This window comes from Martes martes (assembly GCF_963455335.1).
Source record: "Martes martes genome assembly, chromosome: X".
In the NCBI taxonomy this organism is placed as follows: domain Eukaryota; kingdom Metazoa; phylum Chordata; class Mammalia; order Carnivora; family Mustelidae; genus Martes; species Martes martes.
The window spans coordinates 96,215,434-96,242,507 of NC_137897.1; the positions used below are offsets into that span (position 1 = coordinate 96,215,434).

The 27,074-nt window shown below is 38.5% G+C and overlaps 1 protein-coding gene across 1 annotated transcript; it reads left to right on the forward strand.

The window, feature by feature from the left end:
- The first annotated feature begins 2,585 nt into the window (after window positions 1-2,585).
- Window positions 2,586-24,842, forward strand: SH2D1A (SH2 domain containing 1A). Its single transcript, XM_080795937.1, has 4 exons — window positions 2,586-3,103; window positions 16,584-16,647; window positions 22,005-22,149; window positions 23,108-24,842. Exons 1-4 carry the CDS (start codon window positions 2,967-2,969, stop codon window positions 23,146-23,148), a joined length of 387 nt encoding a protein of 128 aa, XP_080652063.1. The 5' UTR covers window positions 2,586-2,966; the 3' UTR covers window positions 23,149-24,842.
- Window positions 24,843-27,074: the final 2,232 nt, after the last annotated feature.

Below are 27,074 nucleotides of genomic sequence, written 5' to 3' on the forward strand. Positions count from 1 at the left end.
TTTCCTCTCTTGTGGGCATGGCAAGAGAGAGAAGGAAGAGAGTCATTTTGAACCCTCTTTCTCTATATTTCAAGCTTGGCACAAAGTTCTGAATTTGCTAAAAAGTCAAGTTCAGTACTGGTGTAGCACTAGAGTGATGATGTCGGTATTTTTCATCAACACTGCAAAAGAGGGCTGGCCCAGCTGTCAGCTTGCTCGTGAGATGACAACGACATGCTGGATGTGAGAGTTGGACTATTACCTTATAATTTATCTGTTCTTTTTTTATACTAGTTTAGTTGTGCTGAACCCCATCGTACCTAGCTGCTTTGACAGGTGTGCTATTTTAGCAACACAGAACCAAACACAGAACGAAAAGAAGAATGCATGGTACACTTTTGCTGTCAGATCCAGGTTGTGCTGTTCCTAAATTTGTGGATGATTTGTACACAGTTGTTCAGAGACCAAAGAAAACACAAAAACCAAAAACCAAAAACAAAAAACAAAAAACCAAACACCCTCCCAAAACCAAAACATTAAACCAAACAAAATTTAGGTTTCATTTTTTACCTACGTGACACAATGTTTTCACAGTTCACCTCACAGATGTGCTGTTGTCCGAATGGACTGAATGAGGACCTGGACCCCCTACCCTATCTTCCCCTTTCATGTCTGAAATTTCACCATTGTGATGAACTTCTTTGGGCTAATCATTTGCCCACTCAAAATATAGATATTTCAGGACGAACTTCTTGAATCCTTAACATTGATGTATGCATTCACTTATCAGATTGATTTCTTCCTTGACCCAAAGCATGAGGGAGGGTGAAAGGTGGACTTGACCATAAAAAAGTGAGGTAGAAAGATGATGAGATAATCTTGGCTCAATTCCCCAGAGCTATCCCCTAATATCCTCTTGAATACTATTTTATTTTCTTTATTTATTCTTGGTGTTGTAAGAGGCCTATACTTACACTTCATCTACTAAGGTTGATAGAGTCTAAGGCTGAGCGTGCTTCAATCAAGTAGAGTCACGGGACACCTGGCCAGTTCAGTCGGTAGGGCATGTGACCCTTGATCTCGGGTCATGAGTTTGAGCCCCATGTCAGGGGTAGAGTTTACTTAAAGAAAAAAAAAAGTGAGTCACTACTAGCTGCCATTGAAATCTGGGAGGATTGTTCTCAACTCTAGCAGGTGGGGCAAGACCATATCTGGCTCTGATGCAAGGCAACTCTGTGCACCTGATCCATTAGTAGGGCATGTGAGGTTTTAGAACTTGTTCTCCCAGCCTTGAGGTCCCAGCCTTGCCATGCTTTCACGGAATTAGGTGCTGGAATTAGGTGCTGAAGTCGTGGAAGAGATACAACACACACAGGACTTCAGTTATTTAAATTCCTGTTTTACAAGTATTTTGCATAATCAAAAGGAACAATGTAGAAGGCCATTCAGCTTCAAGCATTAAACAAAGTCTTATTCCAGTAAAAAAGGGGAAGTTTGAGGAGAATATTACTTAACTGCATATTTTAAAATAGAAGCAATGCTTCATTTCAGAGAAGGAAATGAAAGTTGAAAGGCTTTAAAAAATTAATGATAGTTTAGCATCAACTGAAGAAGAAACATACTCTGTTAACAACAGAGGATATAATTATCAACACTTGCAATATGATTTAAAACAAGTTTTAGGGGTGCCTGGGTGGCTCAGTGGGTTAAGCCTCTGCCTTCAGCTCAGGTCATGATCCCGGCGTCCTGGGATCAAGCCCCATATCAGGCTCCTAGCTTGGCGGGAAGCCTGCTTCTCCCACTCCCACTCCCCCCGCTTGTATTCCCTCTCTAGCTGTGTCTCTCTCTGTGTCAAATGAATAAATAAAATCTTAAAAAAAAAAAAACAAGTTTTAGGCCCCCAAATGTGGAAAGGCAAACTCTGTACATCAAAGGGCATATACAAGTCCACATAAAGACAAAGCACCAATGAAATGATTCATTCTCTCATCTAAGGCTCATCACATAAAAAAAATTTGGAACATGTTTGGACACAGACTATTTTTTTAAGGTTTTATTTATATATTTGAGAGAGAGAGAGAGAGTGAGCATGAGCAGGGGAGGAGCAGAGGGAGGGGGGAAGGCGACCCCCACTGAGCAGGGAGCCGGAAATCCCGGGACTTCGGGATCATGACCCTACTGGAAGGCAGATGCTAACTGACTGAGCCATCCAGGCGACCTGGACGTAGATTGATTTTTGTCCCTCAATCAGCACCCTGGGATCTTGGCCAAGAAAGTAGGAAAAATCAACATTTGCTCAGGATCGAGACTACTCAAGAGGACTAGGAAGAGTAGAAAAGGAGACTTGGCCCATGCAGGTTTTTCACCAACTACTTTTGATTGTGAAGGACCTTCCCGGCTGTGCTCAGGAGTGACTACCTGCTGATAGTACTGGTAGTTTCTGTGTTTTGGTCTCAGAGCTTTTGGTTCTTTCATTCTCTGTCAGCATGTTTCTGGCCCACATGAGGGCCATGTACACCTTGCCTCTATCTATCATCAACACCTCTGAGGACTAGTTAAGCTAAGTCATCCCTGGTGGCCCCTGGGACAACTGCAAGAACGGAAGCATTAGCAAGCATTCCTGTCTGTGGGCCAGGGGCTGCCACCATAGTACAACCCAGATCTTGCAAGGACCTTCTTCCAATTGGCCTCCCCTCTCATCTGAACCCTGTGTTGTGTTGTAGGGGTAGGGAGGGTGGGGGCGGGGAGGGGGATTGAACCTTGTGGCAATAACCAAGCCTCTGAATTGCTGAGCTGGTTTTAATTGAAGTGTGAAAGGAGGTTTTAAGGCAGATAGACAACATCCTGTTGTTCCGGCACTCCTCTCTCTTTTTCTGCACATCTGGCTGAACTGGGAGTCAGGTGGCTGACTTGGGGCCCGGTTGCAGCAGCAGCGGCATCTGCCTTCCACTGTCCCACGCCTCAGCGGCCCACGAGTCCACCAGGTCATGGACGCAGTGGCTGTGTACCACGGCAAAATCAGCCGGGAGACGGGGGAGAAGCTCCTACTTGCCACGGGTCTGGATGGCAGCTATTTGCTGAGAGACAGTGAGACCGTCCCGGGCGTGTACTGCCTGTGTGTGCTGTGAGTACGTCTTGGTGGCCACGGGCACCAGACCCACTGAGGGCTCTGGCTGGGGGTGCGGGTGGCAGCGGGCGATGTCGAGGCCTCCTCCTCAGCTCGTGAGACAGTCTTCCTCAGGTCCAGCCCAGGGTGATCGCGGACCGGGCTTCGGGTTAGGCCCTTCATGGGGGTTTCACTCCCAGGGACTTCACTCTCCAGAAAGGCCTCCCCGGGTCTTTTGTGGCAGCGGCAGAGAATGCCCGTTGGGGTGGGGAGACGCAGCCTAGAATCTGCCTTTGCTCTGAGAAAGATCTAGGCTCCCGACTTCCCGTTTTGACTTCATGTGGAGGCCAGGGAGGTGGAGCCCTGGGATGGCGGACGGGCCGGAACCGGGGCCACAGGCTCCTGAAAGAAAAGGCAAGGCCTCTCCGCGGATCTTTTTACATGGAATTGGAGGTGTACTCCCAAAGGAAACCATCACATTCTGGGAGAGGAGGATGACCGAGGAACGGAATCCATTACTTTAAGAATGCAATGCCGGTTAGGTCGGGGTGCTGAGAGGGGGATATTTGGAAGTCAGACTGCCTCTCTGGATCCACTTACTTCGTTTCTTTTAGAGGAGCTGTGTGTGGGGGCCGGGAGTTTCAGAAGTGGGACCCCTCTTGATAAAAAACTAGGACTGACAGTAGTGGTAAAGGGCATGGAGGAAAAACACCATTGTTATGAGTCAGCTTTGCCCTTTACCTAGGCATGCCTGAGTCTAACGCCCATTTTGAATCAGATGCACCTTCATCTTTGCTCCAGGGCTCCAGAATCAGGGAGATCTGAGACCTAATCCTGTGCCAGTCCGATGGTAGGCTTGTGACCTTGGCAAGTTCACCTCTCGGCCTTCCAGTTTTCTTTTCCATAAAATGGGCATAATAATACGAACTATCTCATAGGAGAGTGTGATAATGCAGGTATAGAATTTAACACTGGACTGGATGCATAATAAATGCTCAGTAAACGTAAGCTGTTGTTATTATTGTTATCTGTCTTCGGTCGAGCTCTTTCAGTACTCATGGGGCATTTCTTTTTTTTTTTTTTTAACATTTTATTCACTTACTTGACAGAGAGAAAGACAGTGAGAGAGGGAATATAAGCAGGGAAAGTGGGAGAGGGAGAAGCAGGCTTCCCGCCAAGCAGGGAGCCCGATGTGGGGCTCGATCCCAGGATGCTGGGACCATGACCCGAGCCGAAGGCAGACACCCAACCACTGAGCCACCCAGGCACCCCTCATGGGGCATTTCTAAGGAAGGACCTAGCTCGATCACTTTTTGTCACACGAGAAACACCTGCACTGCATAGTAGTTCAAGTCAGAAAAAAAAATGAAGGAAAATGCTCGGTAGTAATTTTGATACCCAATGATACACTGCAAGACTGTGAAATACTTTCTGGGTCGGTGAAGAAATATCACACTGAGGCCATTATTAGATGATTTTTGTTGTCTATTTATTATTATTTTTTTACATGGTCAAGCCATGTTGGTGGCAACTCTCAGGCCAGGCTAACTAAATACATTTATCATAAAGACTTCAAGAGAAATACGTGGAAGCAGGTGACTCTCTTGGGTTCAGATCTTTTTTTCTTCTTGAAGTACAGTTGACATACAATGTTATATTAGTTTCAGGTGTACAGCATAGTATGTGACAATTCTATGCATTACAAAATGCTCACAATGATAAGTGTGGTCGTTATCTGTCACCATATAAAGTTATTACAGTATTGTTGACTATATCCTCAATGCTGTAGTTTTCATCTCATGACTTATTTATTTTATAACTAGAAATTTGTACCTCTTAATCCCCTTCACTTATTTTATCCATTCCCCTCCGGTCCCTCTCCCCTCTAGCGACCATCAGTTTGTTCTCTGTATTTAAGAGTATTTTGTTTTGTTTCGTTGTTTAGATTCCACATGTAAGTGAAATCATATAGTATTTGTCTTTCCCTGGCTTATTTCACTTAGCATTATAGTCTTTAGCTCCATCTGTGTCATTGCAAGTGGCAAGATTTCATTCTCTTTATGGCTGAGTAATATTCCATTATATATATTATACCACATCTTCTTTATCCATTCATCTGGTGATGGACACTTGTTGCTTCTATATCTTGGCTATTGTAAATAATGTTGCAATAAAATAGGGGTGCATATGTTTTTTTGAATTAGTGTTTTTGTTTTCTTTGGGTAAATACCCCGTAATGGAATTATTGGATCATGGTATTTCTATTCCCATACTTTTTTTTTTTTTTTTGAGGAACCTCTATACTGTTTTCCATAGTAGTTACACCAATTTACATTCCGACCAGAAGTGTGGAAGGGTTCACTTTTCTCCGCATCCTCACAGACACTTGTTATTTATTGTCTTTTTGATACGAGTCTTGGGCTCAGATCCTTATGATTTGTTTACATAATTGTTTTTCCCAAGTGGAAACTGGGGAAGGGCAGTGAAAGCCATCCAGTACACTGCGGCTTTTTTCTTATCAAAAGAATGTGGAGGAATGAGTGGACAAGTGAAAAGGGCTTCTTTAGAGAAGCTAAGAAAGGAGGTAATGAGCCCCTTACCCTAGAGATAAAAAAGAAGCCTGGGCAGGAGAGTAAGTTGAGACAGTGTGCGGCAAGAATGCACCTAAAGACTCAGCCACATTGGTCCCTTTGTTGTTTCTCAAACCTGCCAACTGTGTTCTCCTCCTAGGATCTTTACATTTTGTTACTTCTGCATCTTGCCTCAGAGACCACTTCCTTGACCACCCTATCTAAATTAAGTAGCTTTTCCCTGTGCCTGCTACACTCTATGACTTTATTTTTCTTCAAGGCACTTTAAACTAGCTGACATTTGCTTGTTTACTTATGTATTGCTGTGTCCTTCAGCAAAAATGGAAACTCTTCTGCACCAGGAACACAATCTAGCACAGAATAGCCATTATGAGGCACATTATGAAGTACATAATAGACACTCAATAAATATTTTTGAATTAACAAATAGATTGCCAAGGCAAATAGCCTTCTTTACTGCAAAGAGCTTTGGGCCGACAATCAGGCCAGGTTGTGGACTCTGGGAAGGTCACTCAGCTTCTCTGGGTCTTGATTTCCATACCTGTTAAATAGGAATCGTAATGTGTGCCTACCTTTTGTATAAGATCGCTGTTGGAAAAATATGCAAAAGAGAAGACTACTTTTATCCTTTTGCCTATGTAGGCCAGGACCACATAAGGAATTAACTTAGGCAGAGTGGGAAATTCTCAAACATGTAAGTTTTTACCCCAAGTGAATCTTGCATAAATGCAGTTTTTATGACTCTAAGCTCTCCATGCAAACCTCCGTATGAAGTAGCAGAATTTGGTAGGCCAACTGGGAGTCTCCTAGCCAGTCTTTTGATGGGCACACTGGGGCCTCAGAGTCTTAGATCATGATTGCCAGGCTGTGCTACAGAGGAAAGACACAAGGCTACGTTGTCTTTTATGAGAGTTTCTCACTCTTCTTGAGACAAGGGTCGCTTTTGATAAACATAAAAATTTCATGCCCCCATTTTAGTACTACACTATAGTAACAAAAATCAAATTTTATTTTGAAATAAACCACGTACTCATTTGAAACTAAAACTTGTGTGCTTATGATATGCAGTAGAAATAACAATGTAAATGGTGTCATATACACACGAACAAGATATAGCTCAGATTATTTTCTCATTCCATTTCCCGTTTACTCCCATTATCCAAGAAGGTTTGGTTGAGCTTTAGTTTCTGTATTTTCATTGCAGAAATAATACATTATGTGTGCCTTTCAAAGGTTATTTTAAACGCTATTTTCAAACTGTGCTTGCTCCTTTCCCTGGGTCTGAGCCCCCAATCATGACCTTTAGATATGGCCTTTTCCTCTCTTCTGTTCTGGAAAATTCAATCTCATAAACTACTAAAGAAGTTTTCCATTTACAGAATTGCTCACCTTCCTTTAAAGTGAGTTTTCCTTTCAGGCATTTTGAACACATAAATGCAGATTTTTATATAATGAGTCTATTAAAAATAGTTCCCAATACCTATTCTTCTTATAGAAAACCAGAAAAATGTAAGTAATGAAAATGGGGGAAATCATCTATAGTTTTATAACCTAAACACAATTACTGTTGAAAATTAAGGGAATTTTCTTCCATATTTTAATAAAATAATTTGCTTTCTAAATACATAAGTGCCCTTACAATATTGTATTCTATTGCATTTTCCACTTAACGTGAAAAAACCTATTCATATATGTTTTAAGACATCATTTTTAATGGCTGCATGATAGTTCGGCCAGTGATCGTACTATACTTTCCTTAACCAGTCATCATTTTTAGACATTTGAATCATTCCATTTTTCTTTGCTCTTACAAATGTCATGATTCATATTTTAGTCCATAAAGATTTCCTTGTATTTGTGATTACTTCCTTATAATGAATTTGAAGATGTGCAATTTCCAGGTCAGAGAAAAATAACAGCTTAGGATTCCTGACATATACATGATTGCCAAATATTTTTCCTAAATTGTTATGCCACTTTATATATATGTTCATCAATAATGCATGAGAGTGTCCATTTCACTATGCCCTCCCTAGAAATGGGTATATTGTTAACAAAAATTCTTGAAGTTTGGTGCCTCACTATTTCATATTTCTTCGATTAGTGAGTGAGTATCTTTTATATGGTTGGTAAGCTGTTGTACTTCCTTTTTCATAAGTTGGCTTTTGTGTGCTTTGCCATTTAACCATTTGGATCTTACTATTTTTCCTAACACATTATGAATTTTTATATACTAGTCCTTCATCTGTTGCAAGTATCTTTTCTCAGTTTGATGTTTGCCATAACTCTCCTCTGATACACAAGAAATTAACATTTTTAATAGTCAAATCTGTCGCTCATTTTCTTTGTGCTTAATTTCTTCCTTTGCTTCCTTTGCTTAGAAAGTTCTTTCTCTTCCAGAGATGCTATACCACTTCACTTCAGTTTTCATTTTCAATTTATGGTTTGGTTGGTTTACATTTTCTTTAATTCCATTTGGAATTCCATTTTGATGAGAAAAGATCTAATGTGATTTTGTTTCAAAGTAGCTAACAATTGTCCTAATAGAATTTATAAATAGAACTTCCATTCCTCATCAATTCCTAGCCTATTTTACCACATATTAAACTCTAACATATAGCAGTTATTATTTCCCATCTATTTGGCTCAAGTGATCTATTTATTCTTGTATTACTAGCTCTATAGTATGATAATGTTTAATACACTTAAATAATTATTTGCTTTTATTTTTCCCTCCCAAATTTTTTTTTTAAATAATCTCCACATCCAATATAAGGCTTGAACGCACAACCTCGAGATCAAGAGGCACATGCTCCACCAACTGAACAAGCCAGGAACCCGAATTATTTGTTATTCTTACTGTTCTTTGAGATGAAATGTGGAATAATCTTGTTAAGTTAAAAAAAAAGTGCCATTGGGACTACATTAAACTCATTAATAAATTAAGGAATAATTGTCATCTTTAAAGAATGTAGTCTTCCCATCAAAAAACTTGATACATTTCTTCATTTGTTAATTTTTAAAATTTATATCCATCAGTAAAGTTTGGTAGTTTTCTTCCTATAGGTCTTGCACACTTTTATTAAGTTTATTTCTGGTCATTGTATGTATGGATGTCCATGTCAATTTTTTTTGTTTCTATTGTAAATGTAATTTTCTTTTCCTACCATATTTTTCTATTGCTTAAGAAAACTACTGACTTAGCATATTTTTTCTTGTATTCATCCTGTGTACTAAATGCTCTTATTAATGCAAATATTTTTTATTTTATTTTATTTTAGTGTAGTTTAGTTTATCCTTTTTGATTTTCTATGTATATTTTCTTCTCACTAAGGTACACTTGAACTCTGACATTTCTTCCTTTCTCACTCTCAATGTAGACAGCCATCAGGAAAGTCCAAGATGCCCACTGGGGTAGTTTGATTGTGATAGGTAGAAAACCAACTTAAAATATTTAAAACAATTAGTTTGCAGAAATAGTTTATTTCCATAATTAGCATCCTTCTGTACATCTCTGACTTTCTTTGTTACTTATCTAATGGAAGATTTGGAAGCTGAAATGCTGTTATATTCTTTAGCTGCAAGGACACATAATGAAGTCATTTGACATATAGTTCTTTAGATGAGAGGATAGTTATCTTTTTGTCCTTTGAGATTTAAGTGATAACTGGGAATAAAGTGCCTATCAAACCATTGAACTGGAGAAATGGGGGAAGGAACAGTGACGAAATAAAATCCCAGTTTATCAGTTGTAATAGAGGGGAACGTTGTGGCAAAGAACTCAAAAGAATGAGAAATTATGACTTAATTTACAGTTAGTTTTTTACTACAATTGGATATGTGTGTTGGTACCGCATTATCTTCATGATAATTTAGGTCATCAGAATTAGTTTGGATTTTCTGAGTACAATCCATTAATGGCAGAGCAAGCTTGAAACCCAACCTACAATTAAAGTTGCATTACATAAACCATCAAACGGACAGGTCACAGGCCAGTGAAACAAGTGCTGATTTTAGTTGACAATGTGAAATTAAAGTTGCAAGATTAGTCTGAGGATGTCATTTGCTTAAGTGAAGGGAAAGTCTGGATCAATCTTTTTTGGGCTCTCCTCAACTGGCCTCTTTCCTTCAGCCCCTTCTTTCCCTCTCCCGCTCAGTGGACACTTCCAGCCCTGAAGCCAAACAGACTCCCTCCCTTTTTGAGAACTGTGCTTTCAAGACCAATTTATTAATTCATTTCCTCTGATATAAGAGAGAGGCAGCTTAGAAAGATAGTTAAGAGCTCCGATCTTCCATCCAGACTCTCTGGTTGCATCTCAACTTGACCCTATACTAGCTATTTTATCTCGGGCAAGTTAAAATTTCTGTATCCCAGGTTCCTTATCTGTGAAAAGGGAAATGATAAGAATAGTACTTCCCTCAGAGGGTTAATAATCCTCAGATGATTATTACATGAGTTAATATTCGTAAAGTTAACATGTAGTAGGTATTAATATAAATAAGAGATCTATAAATAATTGCAACACAAAGTCAGAGCATCCTAGGAGTACATAAATAAAATGTGCTGTGGCAGTTCAGGGAAAGAAAAGATTATATTTATTGTCATGACTCATTGAAACTGGTTTTACATAGTTTTCCCATCAGACTTGAAGCTGAATGACTTGATGGCTCTGTAAATTCAAGTTCAGTCTGAAAAAAAAAAAAAAGATTGTCAAGAGGAAATTCAGAAATCTCTTGATTCAGAGTATAGTCTCAATAATGATGGCTTTGTATAAGATACCATTCTTCTGGGTATAAAAGTTCTGAAATATTTGTTAAAAAATCAGTCACATTTTGATTGTGCCTTGACTTTTGCACGTATATAGTTTATATAGACATAGACCGAATGGGCACTAGCTTGCTTTATTTGCAATGTCATGAAGAATCAGATGTAACTAAACTTTTTCTTTTGTGTAGTCCTTGAAGTGGTGTGAAGAAGGAATTGATGTGGTTTTGTTAGTTCTAAACCAAGGTCTGTCCCTAACACTGACCCCTTGAGAAAATAAGAAATAAGTCAGGTTGCTTTCTTCTCATTCATTTCTAACCAGAGCACTTTTTTAAGGGTTGGGACAGCTTTTGAAAAACTGAAGGCAAATTTTAATATTAGTTAAAAATAGTGTCAACAACAATAACAACAACAAAACAAAAAGCCCCTACTCTTTTTTACTAATTATTCATTTTCTAGATTTTTTTTTCATGATAAATTTTAAATTCCAAGCTAATCAACAAGTCTGACAAAGGATTTGGTGGAGGAAGGAATTTAAAATACAGAGAATTCTTGGTTTGTCTGTATTAATGGAAGGAGTCAGAGAAAAGATAATCCTAAAAGGGATGTAACAGATTTTAAACATAAATTATATTTTTCTGGTTTGTGCCTTAGACTAGATTTGTAAAGCACCAAATTATAATTTTGTTTCTTTTTCTTTAAAAAAAGTATACATATATATAAATTATATATATATACTTATATAACTTTTTAACATATACTTTTATAATGTTATAAGAAAAATTAATATGTAAGGATGAATTTATATTAGTTTAAATTTGCTTCTAGTTAATATACATATAGGTATGGTTCTGAATAGTTGTAATCAGAGGGTGTCTCCGTGTGTCCACTTCTTTCATGTGCCATAAACATAACATAACCCATGAGGTTAACATTTTTTGAAAAATATAAGAGAACTCTAATACCTTTGCACTTCAGTATAATTTTGAATGGTTCTTTCTGTTACTATTTTCTTATTTTGCATAACATTCCTTATTTAGGGGTACTTAGGTTGATTCTCTTTTTTTTCCACCCTTAAAATGGAACTACTATGAAAATCTTTATGAAATTAATTTGTCCTTTGATTCCTTGGAGTGTAAAAAGATAAGCAAGGTCATTCATTAAGTCAAAAATATGCACGGTATTATAGCTCTTTTTATAACTTTATTTCCAATTTATTTCCTAGAACTCATTTTTCAGTGGATGAGGAGAGAATATATGTACTTTGAAAAAACATTATCAATATTTTAGTTTAATTTTATATTTTAAAATTATTATTTCATAATTCAAGCTACAGAAAACAAAACCATGAAATTTTGTTGGAGAAGAGGAAGTGCATGGTACAGAAACACTACTCCATGAAGACAGAAACAACTGAAAAGCTTCAGCTTGTATCTATTTATTTTTTTAAAAAAACTTTTATTTTGAAATTTAAAACATTTTTACTAAAGCATAGTTAAGATACAGGGTTATATCAGTTTCAGGTGTACAGTATAATGATTCAACAGTTCTATACATGACTCAGTGCTCCTTATGATAAGTGTACTCTTAATTCCGAAAGCAGAGACTGAGTGACTAAGGAGGAGGTGGTACAGAAGTGCCCTAGGTGAGTGCAAGAAGCCAGCTTGACTTTGCAGAAATTGCCATCAAGAATCCCAACAAGGTGTGGGCATTCTCTCTGCATTTTAATTAATTTACCTGTAACTTTAACGTTCTTACAAATCACCTGGAGATCTTGTTAAAATACAGATTCTGATTCAGCAATTGTGGGGCAAGGCCCGAGACCCTGCATTTCTAACAAGTTCCCAGGTGATGCTGATGTTATCACCCTGGCAATGTAATTTGGATGGCCGCTTTTTAGATCTCTTCCATCCATGACCATAGGGTAATGAGAGCTGAGTACAGGGGATTCTCTGTCAGTTCCTTTGTGACTTGAAAGTGGAAGAGATGAACTACTGGCTTATTTGTGGGGTAAAGCAATTCTGCTCATTCAGAAATCTGAGGGGCGGGGGAGTAGGAAATTGTTAATATTAGATGGGTTAATCACGAGAAGTTTTAGTTGCCACTGACACCAGGTTGTTCAGAGACTGAAGGAGGTAAGGGCTTTTGAAGTGGTACTCAGGTTCCTGCTGCTTAACTGAAAGTGAGATAAGATCTGATTCGTTAGGAAACAATTTTCAAAACAGACTCATTTATTTTGACTAAATGAGGCTGAATGATAGTAGGGAGAGAGATTCTTTGTATTTTTTAGAGATTCGCTGTTTCAGAAAGTGAAAACTGGTTGCTTATGATTTTGCTTGCCTCGTCGCTGAGATTTTAAATAATGCATTTCCACATCACCTCTAATGATACTGAATTACTGCCATTAATCGCTTCCCATCGGGAAATTGGAACCAAGGACCTATGCTATTTCTCTGCTTCTATCTCCATCTTGCTATGTGACTAAGAAAATCACTTAAAGCCTTATGTTTCAAGTTCCCATGGTGAAAAATGGAAATCAAAGCCCTCGCCTTGTTCCCTGTAGAGTACTTACTGTAACCAGTGGGCTTTGAGGTAGATTTTATTGCTTTAAAAAAAAAAAAGGCTTTAACAACGTAACATTATATATTTATTTAACATATTATATATATGCATATGTCAAGCTATTTTATGTATGATATAAATATGCTGGCAAACTCTCATAACAAAAATGAAATATTTCCTATAATCACACCAGCAATTAAATTGAATATTTTTGGTTTCACAAATTGAATGAACCTGATTGCAGTATTTTAGATGTTTTTTTTTTTTTTTGCTCTTTAGGTAATCATTACTGATGTATATTGATTAAAAAGATAGTAATTTAATCCACATTTTTAAAAAGATTTGTTTATTCATTTGTGAGAGAGAGCAAGCAGGGGCAGAGTGAGAGAGAGAGAAAATCTCCAGCCGACTCCCCACTGAGCACAGAGCCAAACGCAGGGCTCAATCCCAGGACCCCAAGATCATGACATGAGTTGAAACTGAGAGGTGGACACCCAACTGACTGAACCACCTAGGTGCCCCTTAAAGACTTTTAGTTCTAAAGGGAACTGATGGTAAGTGAAGTCGATTACTTGAGGATGACCCTCTGTTTAGAATGCTTTAGAATCATCTGTTCTTCAAAGTTTGAATACATTTATTTTTACCAGAGTTTAGCATGTATTCTTTTTTTTAATAAAATTTTTAATTTTTTTGTAAACATATAATATATTATTAGCCCCAGGGGTACAGGTCTGTGAATCGCTAGCTTTACACACTTCCCAGCACTCACCATAGCACATACCCTCCCCAATGTCCATAACCCTACCACCTTCTCCCTACCCCTCTCTCCCTGGCCCCCCACAGTTTGTTTTGTGAGATTCAGAGTCACTTATGGTTTGTCTCCCCCCTCCCCCCTGATCCCATCTTGTTTCATTTATTCTTTTCCTACTCCCCAGACCCCCCATGTTGCATCTCCACTTCCTCATATCAGGGAGATCATACGATAGTTGTCTTTCTTCTATTGACTTACTTTGCTAAGCATAATACCCTCTAGTTCCATCCACATCGTCGCAAATGGCAAGATTTCATTTCTTTTTTTTTTAAATTTATTTATTTATTTTAATAAACATCTAATGTATTTTTATCCCCAGGGGTACAGGTCTGTGAATCGCCAGGTTTACACATTTCACAGCACTCATCATAGCACATACCCTCCCCAATGTCCATAACCCCACCACCCTCTCCCGACCCCCCTCCCCCCAGTAACCCTCAGTCTGTTTTTTGAGATTGAGTCTTTTATGGTTTGTCTCCCTCCCGATCCCATCTTCTTTCATTTTTTCTTTTCTACCCCCCCAACCCCCCCACATCGCATCTCCACTTCCTCACATCAGGGAGATCATATGATAGTTGTCTTTCTCCTATTGACTTATTTCGCTAAGCATAATGCCCTCTAGTTCCATCCACGTCGTCGCAAATGGCAAGATTTCATTTCTTTTGATGGTTAGCATGTATTCTAAGCAAAGATCTATATTGACTTAAACCTGTGCCTAAGAATAACAATCAGAAAATGTTTAAAATAAAACTGTTGATCCAGAGAATCTGATCCATATTCCTACTCATAATTTGAAATAATTCAGAACAAAGTTTACCCTACTTTTCTATGAAGTAAAATTTGTTAGACAGATTATAATCTATATCCATTACAATATGGGGACCAAGAGCTAGGGCTCTAGAGTTAAATAGGCCTGATTCAAATCCCATCTTTGTTGCTGGATCAGTAGCGTGGTTTTCATTACTTAGTTTCTCAAAGTCTTAGTGTCCTCATCTATAAGATTAATTTCACAATATAAAGCTCATAGGATTGTTGTGGGGTCCGAAAGTGATAATGCATGTGCTGTGGACTGAATTGTGTACCCATCAAATTCATATGTTGAAGCTCTAACCCACACTGTGGCTGCATTTGGAGACAGGCCTTTGGAATATATTTAGGTTAAATGAGGCCGTAAGGATGGGGCTCTAATCCTACGATTAGTGGCCTTATAAGAAGAGAGACATGTCTCTCTACATGCACACACAAGGAAAAGTCACGTGAGCACACAGCAAGAAAGCAGCTGCCTATGAGCCAAGAGTGAAAGCTATGTTGCTAGCACCTTGATCTTGGACTTCCAGCCTCCAGTACTGTGAGAAAATAAATTTCTTTGTTTAAGCCACCCAGCCTATGGTATTTTGCTGTGGCAGCCAAAGCAAACTAATACAGCATCTAAAACTCGCGGCATCAATTATAGTTGTACAGTATGCTTATACACTGCATGATGGTGGAGAATGTTTACCCCAAAGGACAAGCTGCTTTCAAGTACTTTAGCGGGAGTCTTTTTCAATTAGCAATAATCGCGCCTCGGATAAACCTCTTTGGCTATGATACTGCCACTGCGTAAAGCTTAGCGGGAGTCTTTTTAAAAGTTTTATTTATTAATTTTTGAGAGAGTAAGAGAGAAAGAGAGCAAGCGGAGGAAAGAACAGAGGGAGAGGAACAAGCACATTCCGTGTTGAGTGGGGAGCTGTGCGGAGACTTGATCCCATGACCCAAAGATCATGACCTGAACTGAATCCAAGAGTTTAATGTTTAACCGACTGAACCACCGAGGTGCCCCAGGAGTCTTTTTTTTTTTTTAAGGATTTTTATTTATTTATTTGACAGAGAGAGATCACAAGCAGGCAGAGAGGCAGGCAGAGAGAGAGGAGGAAACAGGATCCCTGCCAAGCAGAGAGCCCGATGTGGGGCTCGATCCCAGGACCCTGAGACCGTGACCTGAGCCGAAAGCAGAGGCTTAACCCACTGAGACACCCAGGTGCCACACCCAGCAGTCTTTTCTAATTCAAATTTCTATTATTACTATATTATATTGTAAAGTAACCACAGTAGTAATACTATAGAAATATAGTATTATATTTATTATATTTATAATTAATATTATTATTACTCTTAAGTGGACCTGATAGTACATTATCCCAGTGAAATATTTTTCACCTTAAGGCTCTGTATGTACTTAAAGGTAGTATGACTACCTTTGTGGACACCTGGGTGGCTCAGTCGGTTAAGCGTCTGCCTTCTGGTCCGGTCATGATACCAGGGTCTCAGAATGGAGCCCCACGTCAGGCTCTCTACTCGGCGGGAAGCCTGATCTCCCTCTGCCTGCCACTCCTCCTGCATGTGCACTCTCTCTCTCTCTCAAATAAATAAAATCTTTAAAAAATAAGACTGTACTTCCTTCAATCTATTTAATAATCCATGGTTTTTACTAATTACGGCAGGTCTCTAGTTTCTTTCTGTCCAGTCTCTCAACTAGACAAATCCTTAAGAGTGTGAACTCCCATATTTTAAAAAAGGGAAAAGATAAAGAAGGCTCTCTAAAAACTGTGATTAGCCAGATATAATATGCAAGCAAGTTCGATCCCCCATGCTTTTCTTCCTATGAATGCAATGGCGCCAAATATGTGTGTCCCTGTATATGTAACATTTATGTGGAATAGTCAAGCTCAAATTTAGAGCATTTGTTGATCTTTTGGAATGTTTCAGTAATTGAAGTTTATTCTTTCACAGGTATCAAGGTTACATTTATACATACCGAGTGTCCCAGACAGAAACAGGTTCTTGGAGTGCTGAGGTATAGCTCTTTTATTTATTTTTTGCTTCTGGGGGTATCAGAGAGGTGTTTTAAATTTAGCCTGGTTTTTTAAAAGAATTGTCAAATCTTACGCTCCCCCAATATTCATTAGATTCAAATCACTAAAGCTCCAACCCAGAATTGCTCATGGATCATTAAAAAGGCTTTAGAGAATTTTTGTCCCAGTTCTGTTCAGCCACCATTGTATAGAATGATCTCACTTTGGAGAAAATATTAAAAAAATTGAAGCATTGTGTCAAACTTTTAGTGCCTATGCAAAATTTTAAAAGGCATATACAAAATGTGTAAAATGGTTAAATAAGCAATTATTTACCGAATGGTACCAATATGAACACTGGTTCTATGGTGGATTAAAAAACATGACTCTTGTTTTCTAAGAGCCTCTAAAACACTTGGGGAAATACGATACGAATTAAAGAGTGATGTGAGAGCTCAGAGTTTGTCGTCAGGTAGATCTGGGTTCCTGGTCTGGTCCCCCCTCCTCCTCACCTATGACCTTGAGCAGGTTACTTAGCTCTTCTTTGAACAAATTTCTTCATCTGTAAAATGAGCCTAAAAATAGTGCCTTACTCATAGGTCTCATTTTGAAGATTAAAAGGGATAATGCATATAAAAGAAAGCTCTAAGCCATGGGACCTGGTACATAGAAAGCCCTCAAAAATGTGAACTCACCCAAACTGCTAGACAATATGATTGTATATGGTCAATTGCTATATTATCTAGCATAGGAGTTCAAAGAAGGGACGATTTTCCAAGGATTAGTAATCAAGATTGCTCTTTGTGTGGAGGTAAGACTCCTAGCTGGGCCATGTGGAAAGGACACGGGCAGGCAGAATAAAATTAGAGGGAACATCGCAGTGGTTTTAAAGGTATGCTCTGCAAAATTCTAAGGTTCTTCTACCTGGGTGCCATGGGGTGGCGGGGGTTGGGAGGCAGAGGGAGAGGAGGACAAATGTGAGTATGCTTTTGGGTGCCCAAGACATCTTTGATCTGAACGGTTTGCTTTTGTTTTGCTTATCAACCGGGGCTCGAATAAGAATTCATTAGAAAAATGGGCTCTGATGGCTTTGAAAACATTTGAAAGTCACCATACCATTGCACGTAATGCCTGCAGAGTGAATTTATGTCCATGTACCAGGCTAGGATATCACATCTTACCAATGTAGAGGTCTCTACAACTGAAACATTTGACCTCAAATGCTTTCTTGGATTTCTGAGTCTTGGATTTCTGATGAAAGCACTTTATTATGAGCTGTTTGAAAACATAAATGTGAATATCAACCTCTGTTAATAACTCTATACACTTAAGAAATTCTAAAGCCTAGACTTAAAAAAAATTAAAATAGCTCTAACCTTTACAAATTCATCAGTAAACTAGAAAGCCCAAGTTGCAGACTACAAATGTTTTGAACTACAGAGAAGAATTAGGGCAAGTTTTGAAACATGTTGTTGCTTTACATCGTAAATAAATAATTCATTAATAATAATTAATTATAATTAATAATTAATTTAGAATTATCTGTGATAATTAATACTGTAATACTAATTAGATGCAAATCAGTAACATTTCTAATCAAAACGATTTAATCCCATTTATTTTTTAAAATTCTCTGCAGCACTGCAGAGAGAATTGAATAAGAAATTAAATTTCATTTATCATGAAGAATAGTTGTGTGTGATATATACATATATATTTGCATATACTTTAATTAGAAATAGCCCTTCTCCCTAGAGAAGTAGCCTTCGGCTGCTGAAGAATATTCTTTATGGAAAGGTTCTTAAATTATTAGGGTTTAGCTAATCTTGCCTTTAAATTTGTTTTCTTCTAAGTATAACATTATATGTGGATTCTTACATGCTTGTGATCATGTTAAGGAAGAAAGGGCTTATTGAACATAAATGTCCTTTCATCCTGTTGTCTGGTCTGACCCCGTTTATACAATAATATTGTAATTATCTGCACCAAGAGAGCAGAAGATTGGCATGTTTTCTCCAAAGGGAAAACACTTTTTAAAAAAAATGCTTTAGATTTATTTTTGAAATGCATATTGCGTTTTTTCCTATCTACTAAATTTGCTTTCTTAGTTATGTTTTTGCAAAGGGAATATTAAACTAGTGTGTGTGCTCAGAGCTCATATCACCTGACTGGAAGAAATTTCTCCAGAGCATATTGAAGACCAGCTGTGATCCAAAACATGTTTCCATGGATAACTAAGAGGTGGCAGTATGGGATATGTGCAAATTTGAACAATAGCTCAGTTCAGTGACAGAATGGGAGTTGTCAGTGGTACAATTCTTGTGGTAAATGTATTTTCAAAATTGGTTAAATGACAGATATTTATACTGCTTTTTGGAACAATGCTTTAGTTTGCCACAATGCAGGAAAAATCATGGCAGTAACACTCCATATTATGTGCAGGGATTGTGCTAGAAATCGAGATTTGTTTCAAAGAGTGGAATAAAATTTGAACTCTGGATCCCCCAAATTACGAAAGACAAATATTATGTGAATTTCTACTTTTTAAAAAAAATTTTAAATTTTTATTTTTTTTTAAAGATTTTATTTATTTATTTGACAGAGAGAAAGAGAGAGAGAGAGAGGGAACACAGGCATGGGGAGTAGGAGTGGGAGAAGCAGGCTCCCCGCCGAGCAGGGAGCCCAATGCGGGACTCGATCCTAGGACCCTGAGATCATGACCTGAGCTAAAGGCAGACGCTTAACGCCTGAGCCACCAGGTGCCCCGTGAATTTCTACTTTTAGATAGACTTTTAGGTTTTATCATTGCCTAGTGTATTAACTCATGAGACTCAGGCTGAAATTTTGCTAAATTGTTGATTTAGAGAATTCTACACATAGTCAACTATTATTTATTAATGCATGCATTGTCATCAGTATCTTGTAAAAAAAAAAAAAATCTAACCTCTCCCTGTGGACTTCAGTGCCCTTGGGCTTTTCTGGATATTTGATCATCAGTAGATCAGTAGATGCTAAATAATTTTACTTATTAACCTAAGCAAAACACTATCATTTAGGAAAGTCATTTGCCAGCGACACATTACATCCCATGTTCAAACTGTACATCCAATGCTATTATTCCTTTCTGTTAGTGTGGATAATCAAGTGTTAACTGCATGTAAGTCCCCATAAAAAGATGCTTCTGTTGATAAATGGTTTTACAAGCCACAAGAACAGCTAAAAAGATGTGTGGTTTGAAATCTTTCCACACTGGGGGAGTGTACAGTTTCTTTTCTGGTTGGTGACTCTAACTTCTCTAGAAACTATTTGGTCTTACCCTCTCTGTTGGTGAACTCATTGTGGGTATTGGCCTGAAAGACAGAAGACTGGGTGCTGGGATCTAGAGCCAGTTCTGCTCTGGTTATCTGTGTGACCTCGGGCAAGCTGAATTATCCCTTTGTATTTCCCTTCTTTCTTTCCTTCCTTCCTTCCTTCCTTCCTTCCTTCCTTCCTTCCTTCCTTCCCTTCTAATAGGATCCATGCTCAGCATGACTCCAGCACAGAGCTTGAACTCACAGCTCTGAGATCAAGGGTCGGTCACTCAACTAACTGAGCCACCCAGGCACCCTTGTGTTTTCCTTTTCTTATCTGTCAAATGGGAACAAGCAAATCAGCCAATCACTGCCGATTTGTGAGGAAATAGTGGAGGCAAATGATGGGAAAGTGCCTGGAACTGAAAAAGTGCTGTGAGGAAGATATAAGGAGGTATTTTGTGCTTCTGACCTACCGTGCAATTTAGAGATTTTGTCTTGGAGCCAAAGAACTGTTTGGAGCTCTGTAAGAATGGCCATGGTATTTTGGATGAGGTCTCAAGTCAAGTTCTGGGAAGGTGTTTTTTTTTTTTTTTTTTGCTTTGTTTACTTCTTTTAGAAGGGCTTGGGGAGGGGAAGAAGGAGAGGGAAAGAGAGAATCTTAAGCAGAGTTCCCGCTGAGGGAAAGAGAGAATCTTAAGCAGAGTTCCCGCTGAGCACGGAGCCCAATGCAGGGCGCTATGCAGGGCTCGATCCCAGGGCCCTGAGACTGTGACCTGAGCGGAAACCAAGAGTTGGCCATTCAACTGACTGAGCCACCCAGGTGCCCCCAGTTCTGGGAAGGTGTGTTGACCATAGGGGTGGAGCTGAGAGGGAGAGTGTTCTACATCTACAGAGGCTCCGAGCTGTGTGAGCCTCTGAGAGGACACTAATTTAAAGCTAAAAAGCGCTTTTTCAGTGCTTTCAAAAAAAAATTACTTGCCCCAGTGTAGGAAATGACTGCAAGTTACTATGGACAGTGTGCCGTCTTTAGCTTTTAGTCTAGTTGGCTGAGGTTTGTATGCCAGCCTTCATGTTTTCTCATTAAATGCTAACAAACAGCTCCCTCCTCAAAAATCTTCCAGATGGACTAGCTGAAAAACAGCTTTCAACAACAACAACAACAACAACAACAAAACTAGTCATTGTTCAACTGCTTATAGCAATACTATTTTATTTTATGTAAAATGACAGTTTTGAGCTGATGCCTAAAGCTGGGCTCATAAGCTTTTGCAGGAAATTGTTGTTTTCAGCAGTGCCTTCGTAAGAGAATTGATGTCAGGAAAGGAACGCATTTTAATAGTCACTTGCAAATAATGATCTCTTCAAAAGCAAACAAATAAATAAAGGTGACCTTATATAGTCTTTCATTTTCGCATCATAGAGAAAACCTTGTCATGGTGAGGAGTTGGCAGAGAGCAATTTTGGGGAGGATAGGGAAGTTTCCCCGAGGAGGAAAAAATTTAACATGAAGGATGAGGCAGGATGCATCGTGAGGTGAGAGTCGGGGGACTACCTAGCTATGTGTTGTGTGTATCATAACGGTCATTTTTTAATTTCCTGTGTAGCATTTTTACTGTGGAATGATGACTGGGAGGCTGGGTTGTTGTTGTTGGTTTGGTTTTTCAGGCTTTTTGTTAATGACCTATATGATCTGTGTTTTTTTCTGTGTTTAACTGCATCGTCTCTGTTGGTGCATTCATTGTGGGTAATGGCCTATATACCCTTAGAGGCTCGGGATGTGTGATGGGTAGCAGGCAGGAAGGGCAGGGTGAGGAGCAAGAGCTTGTACAAACTAATACCACCCTTGGGAGAACTGAAATGACAGCTCATTAGCTCCTCTTGCAGGGAAATTCAGCCAACCAAAGTAAGCTCTTCTAGAAATGTTGTTTTTCCTTCTTCCTTATGTTTTCAAATATTTGAACAAGTTACACACATGTTACCTCTCTAAGCCCCCCCCCCCCATTTTCTAGACCTCTTTGTATCATTAGGAGGTAGGTGAATAATTTGCTTGGCCTTTTATTTTCCAGACAGCACCTGGGGTTCATAAAAGATTTTTCCGGAAAATAAAAAATCTCATTTCAGCATTTCAGAAGCCAGATCAAGGTATTGTAATACCTCTGCAGTATCCAGTTGAGAAGAAGTGTTCAGTTAGAAGTGCACAAGGTGCTACAGGTATGGTTTACTGTTGCTTTTCTACAGGGCTTGGCAGCTCAGGGTTATGAGTCAACCTGTTCATAAATATATGTTTATGGGACGTTCTGTAAGAAACATGCAGTGGGGAAGTAGGTGTTACCAGCCAATGGAGCGAGAGGGAACTATTCACACGTGATGATTTCAATCTGCTCTATTGTAAACTTTTAATAAAACTCCGGGAAAACATAAAGAATTCGATGAGCCCACAACATTTAAACCCTTCTTTTCCCATCTCGGTCTCCACTGTCCCTTTTGCCAAAACAGAAGTACCACTTCATTTCACTAACTCAGACACGAAATGCTTGAAAGATGGGACTTAAGACAGTTCCGAAAACACCTGGGCCGTCCTTCACCTTTGCTTGGTAAACTGTATTTTCCCTTCGGGGATGGAAAGGCTAATGTTAGAGTGGCCCACGTGATCGTCATTTCTGAATTTGTGGTGCTCGAATTAATGACATTTTATTGTAGCAAAGGAAACCAAATCAGTACACGTTGTCATGCTACAGGCACGCGTTGTTAACATCCCTGAGCAAAGCTATGTTAGTGTATGTATCAAGGGGACGACAGATTACTGGTCAACGTCTGCAGATAGGTGATTGTCTACTCATCTCCTGAAAGGGGTTAATCACTTGATTGGAGTAAGAGGATATGCCTAGATTGAAACAATAAATATTTATGATTAGAAAAATGAGATGTTATGTCCTTTTTTGGCTCAGGCATAAAGTGACCATTAGACTTAAGTGCTGAATTAAATTAATGAGTAGTTAGACTTTATAATTCAGTTTTAAGTACTGGTTGCTTGAGCTGTATCACTGGGTCATATCTTTGTGAGCTTTATGCCATTGGAAATTTTACGATTATAAGTTCCAGTTAACCTGTAATTTTAATAGCTTGTAAGTTTATTTTTTTCTTGATTTTCATTACTATTTTTCTTTAGGGAGAAGAGAAGATCCTGATGTCTTCCTGAAAGCACCGTGAAGAAAAATCAAATACCTTGTACTTTATTTTCTATAATTTAAATATATGCTAAGTCTTATATATTGTAGATAATACAGTTCAGTGAGCTACAAATGTATTTCTAAAACCATCATAGTCCTGTAATGCAAGTATCTAGCGTGATGTAAAAGCTGAAATGGACTTTGCCGATAATGTGGAGCTTTGAAATAAGGTTATTTTCAGTATTATTTACAAATAGGAAATGATTTAAAGCATAATAATACTTTATAAAAGATTAATATCAATCCTTGCCAAATAGAAATAAAAATAATCCTGTTTTTTCTCGAAAGCATCATTTTTTAGTGAAATATTATTTGACAGCTACTGATTTTAAAATGTCTTTCTTGATTAGGTGGCAGGAAGCTGGTTTCTCGTCCCTCGTCTTTGTCATGTGTGATTCTAATTAGGTATCGCGCTCTCCACTGGCTATGGTGTTGTAGGGTGTTTGAAGAGTTATGAAGTTGTGCGCTGTGTGTTAAAAAAAAAAAGTACTGGATAAAGAAGGAAGAATTTCTGTTTAATTTTAAAAGCAACTTTTTTGCCTAGTGTTCTGATGTTGGATAGCAGAATCCACAGACCAGTCTGGAGTTTAAAAATCCCGTAATTTAAAATATGCTCTAAACGTTGATTATATTTGATATTACAGGATTTTTCATCTACCTCTACCCCAGTTGTTGGTACTCCGTGTAAACCCTTATTTTGAAAGGAAACTTCAGCAGCTGTGCTCACGAGTAGCTGATTTACAAGTGATCTCCCGATGAGGTAGCCTTATGGGAGCCCTGAAAACCTTGCGGTTGTGTTGTTTATTAACAGTTAGTTCCAAGTGATGGCAACCTAAGTGAGAGCCAAGATTTTACACAGTGACAGATATTTATAAATTTTTTCTCACACGTATATTCTTATGACTTTTGTGATTTGATTATACATCAAGTTGTTTCAGGGCTCCTAGAATTCAGCAAACACAATAGGCACTGGGGTAGAGAAGTAAAAACACCCAGCCCCCTGGGTTCAGGCAGCTCGCTCTCTAGTTGGACAAGAAAACAGTAACAATTAAAAAAAAAGTAACACAAAAAGAGCAAAAGATGTCCGTTAAAGGGGATAAGCACATGCTAAATGAGGTTCTCACTGGGAAGGTGGATCTGTTGTTAGAGGCAGAATGAGTCAACACAAATACTCTGGTCCGTGGTCTAGAGGAAAATGCTAAGTTCTATTGTAAACTAATACATTGGCATTCTGGGTTGTGCACGAGTGGGGGTGAGCTTGATGAACTGCCGAGAGACAGAGCTACTCTCGGTGCACTGGCAAGGTCTGGTGTCTGAGTATTTAAGATGGTTGCAGTGGGAGTGCAGAGGTTGAGTTGGGCTATAATAATGTATTATGGGCCTTTTACCATTTCTAGAAAAAAAGGCATCACTTTAACTTGTAAAGGAATTCAGAAAGCCAACTTTCAAAACAAAATGCATATGTTTAGATAATTTTTCCTTTTTTGTAGCTTGGGTTTAAATTTTAATAGGTGTAAATAATTTTCACTCTTTCTAACTTGTTCATTCTGTAATAATCCCAAATATATGAATTATGTTTGCATGTTTCTTTACCAGAGTCTTTTTTGAAAAAGCTTTTTTGAATCGTTAATGATCTTTCATATTTCAATAAAGTGTTTGAAAGCTTTATTTACCTAATTTGTCTTAAAATATTTAAAAAATATTCAGAGATAAGTGCTATTAATATATTAAACAAAGCATTGGTGAAAGCCATTTTACCTTATTGGACAGGTTCCTTGAAAAAGGTAAGTTCTTTTCTGAGTCTGCTACTGTCAAACTTTCCATTTGATGTGCCTATCCACTGTCTTCTTCTGCTGGCCTTTTACTCATAAAGTTTTTTTCACTTTTTCTCTCCCAGCATAAGCATTCTTGTTATTTTCCAGTACATAATAGCTTGCGGCTTTACAGAAAGGTCATATCCTTGCCATATCTAAAATATTGCCATGCTAACATATACCCGTAAGATGCTGAGTCAAGATAGAAAAATGCACATATATTTCCAAGTGTACACCTTTCTTCAGAAAAAAAGTGTGTCAGCAAGCCCACAAAGAACATGACAGTTTATCAAACACTCATTCATTTCCTCTGAGTTTGTTCTTAAGAGATAAGGTCAGGAAGGGAGACAAGCTTAGGTAATTGTCAGTTTGGCTATTACAAGCAAGTAAGGTTTGTGGTAGTACACAGGTAGAATAAGTATACAGAGGATGCCTCTGATTAAGCTTCCTAGTATAAATGGAGGGCTGAATTGAAGATATTATTTGTGGTAGAACGGATAGAGAATTAAAAATGTGAGAAATAGTTTTAAAATCTGTTAAGAGGGTTTAGACATCAGCTCATGTTTTATTTGAGTCACTTTATTGAGTTCAGAATCCAGAATCTATTAATAATAAAATCCAGATTTGCCCTTGAGCATTTCAAGGTTACAAGATGCCTAGTGTTCCTGTTAGAGAGCTATAAATTCAACATTGTCGCCTATGTTTGTCCTCGCAGTAAATGGGATACATTATTTTAGAGTTTGCAGCTAGGGGTGAAGTTAAACTACCTAGTTTGGGAAATTTCATAGTCTGGGGTCATTGGCCAAACTTGTGGTAAGAGGCAGAATTGTCATCATTAGGTCGTTGGCCTCTTAAATGAATATTTTTATGTACAAAGATATAACAAAAGCGATTGGAGAGAGCCCATCAACATAACATTTGAGATTTGAATTTTTCAGCTTTGTCAGATTATCCGTGTGACCTTAGGTAAGTCAGTCTGTTACTATTATTGCATTTGCCAAGTAGGAATAATGAAGTCTTGCTCACCTCCCAGGATTACTGAGGTGCTAGAATTATATAAATTTAAGGAAGCAGTATTGCTAAAAATTTAAATTCAAAGACCTCTAATAGTGAGGGTGAATAGAGAAGAAATATGGAGAAATCTCTTCTCCTGTTTAATAATTCTCTCAGTGTAGGAGCTCTTGCCTCTTTCTTTCTGCACACTGAGGGTGGGGTGGGGTGGGTATTTTTTAAAAAAAATTACCAGGTGATACTAACACTTCCACCCACCTCCCCTGAAGACCCCATTGCCTTTTGCTGATTGGTTGTGTTGGAACAATTGGGATTGTCTTCCGCTTCATGAATCTTTTCACTCTATATGTCCCAGTAGGCCCACTATGTGGATAGTACCACATCTTATATATACGATGTTTTTTCTTATATGTATGTATCTGTGACAAAGTTTAATTTATAAATTAGGCATAGCAAGAGATTAACATCAATAACTAATACGAATATACAACAATTTAAACAATATACTGTAATAAAGGTACACAAATGTGGTCTCAGTCTTGTTTTAAAATAGCTTACTGGACTGCGCTCACCCTTCTTGCAATGATGTGAGGTGATAAAATGCCTGTGTGATGAGAGGAAGTGAGGGGAATGGCGCGCGCACTGCGACAGCATTAGGCCACTCTTAACCTTCTGACAACGTCTGGAGGAGGACACCTGCCTCTGGACTGTGGCTGACTGCAGGGCTGTGAGTAGCTGAAACCTTGAAAAGCGAAACTGCAGATAAGGGGAGACTACTGTATATATCACTGAATAAAAAGGCAGCAGGGCTTTTAAGAGCGATGTAAATTCCAGGATTCCAAGCAAGTTTCAGAAACAAACAGGTTGTTTGGACTATGGGTGCCTCATTACTATCAAGTTGAATTTTGCAAGATCTATTGGCCTGCTTTCCCAGTGTCACTCATAAATACCTTCTTGTGAAAAATAAGTGCCAAACGGCCATTGGGATCTCCCAGGACCCGCGAGCTGTTGTTTTTTAGTGTTTCCTGACTGCCTCTCTCCCCCATTGGCTTTTATGCCGATGCACCTGCGTGCTTTGTTC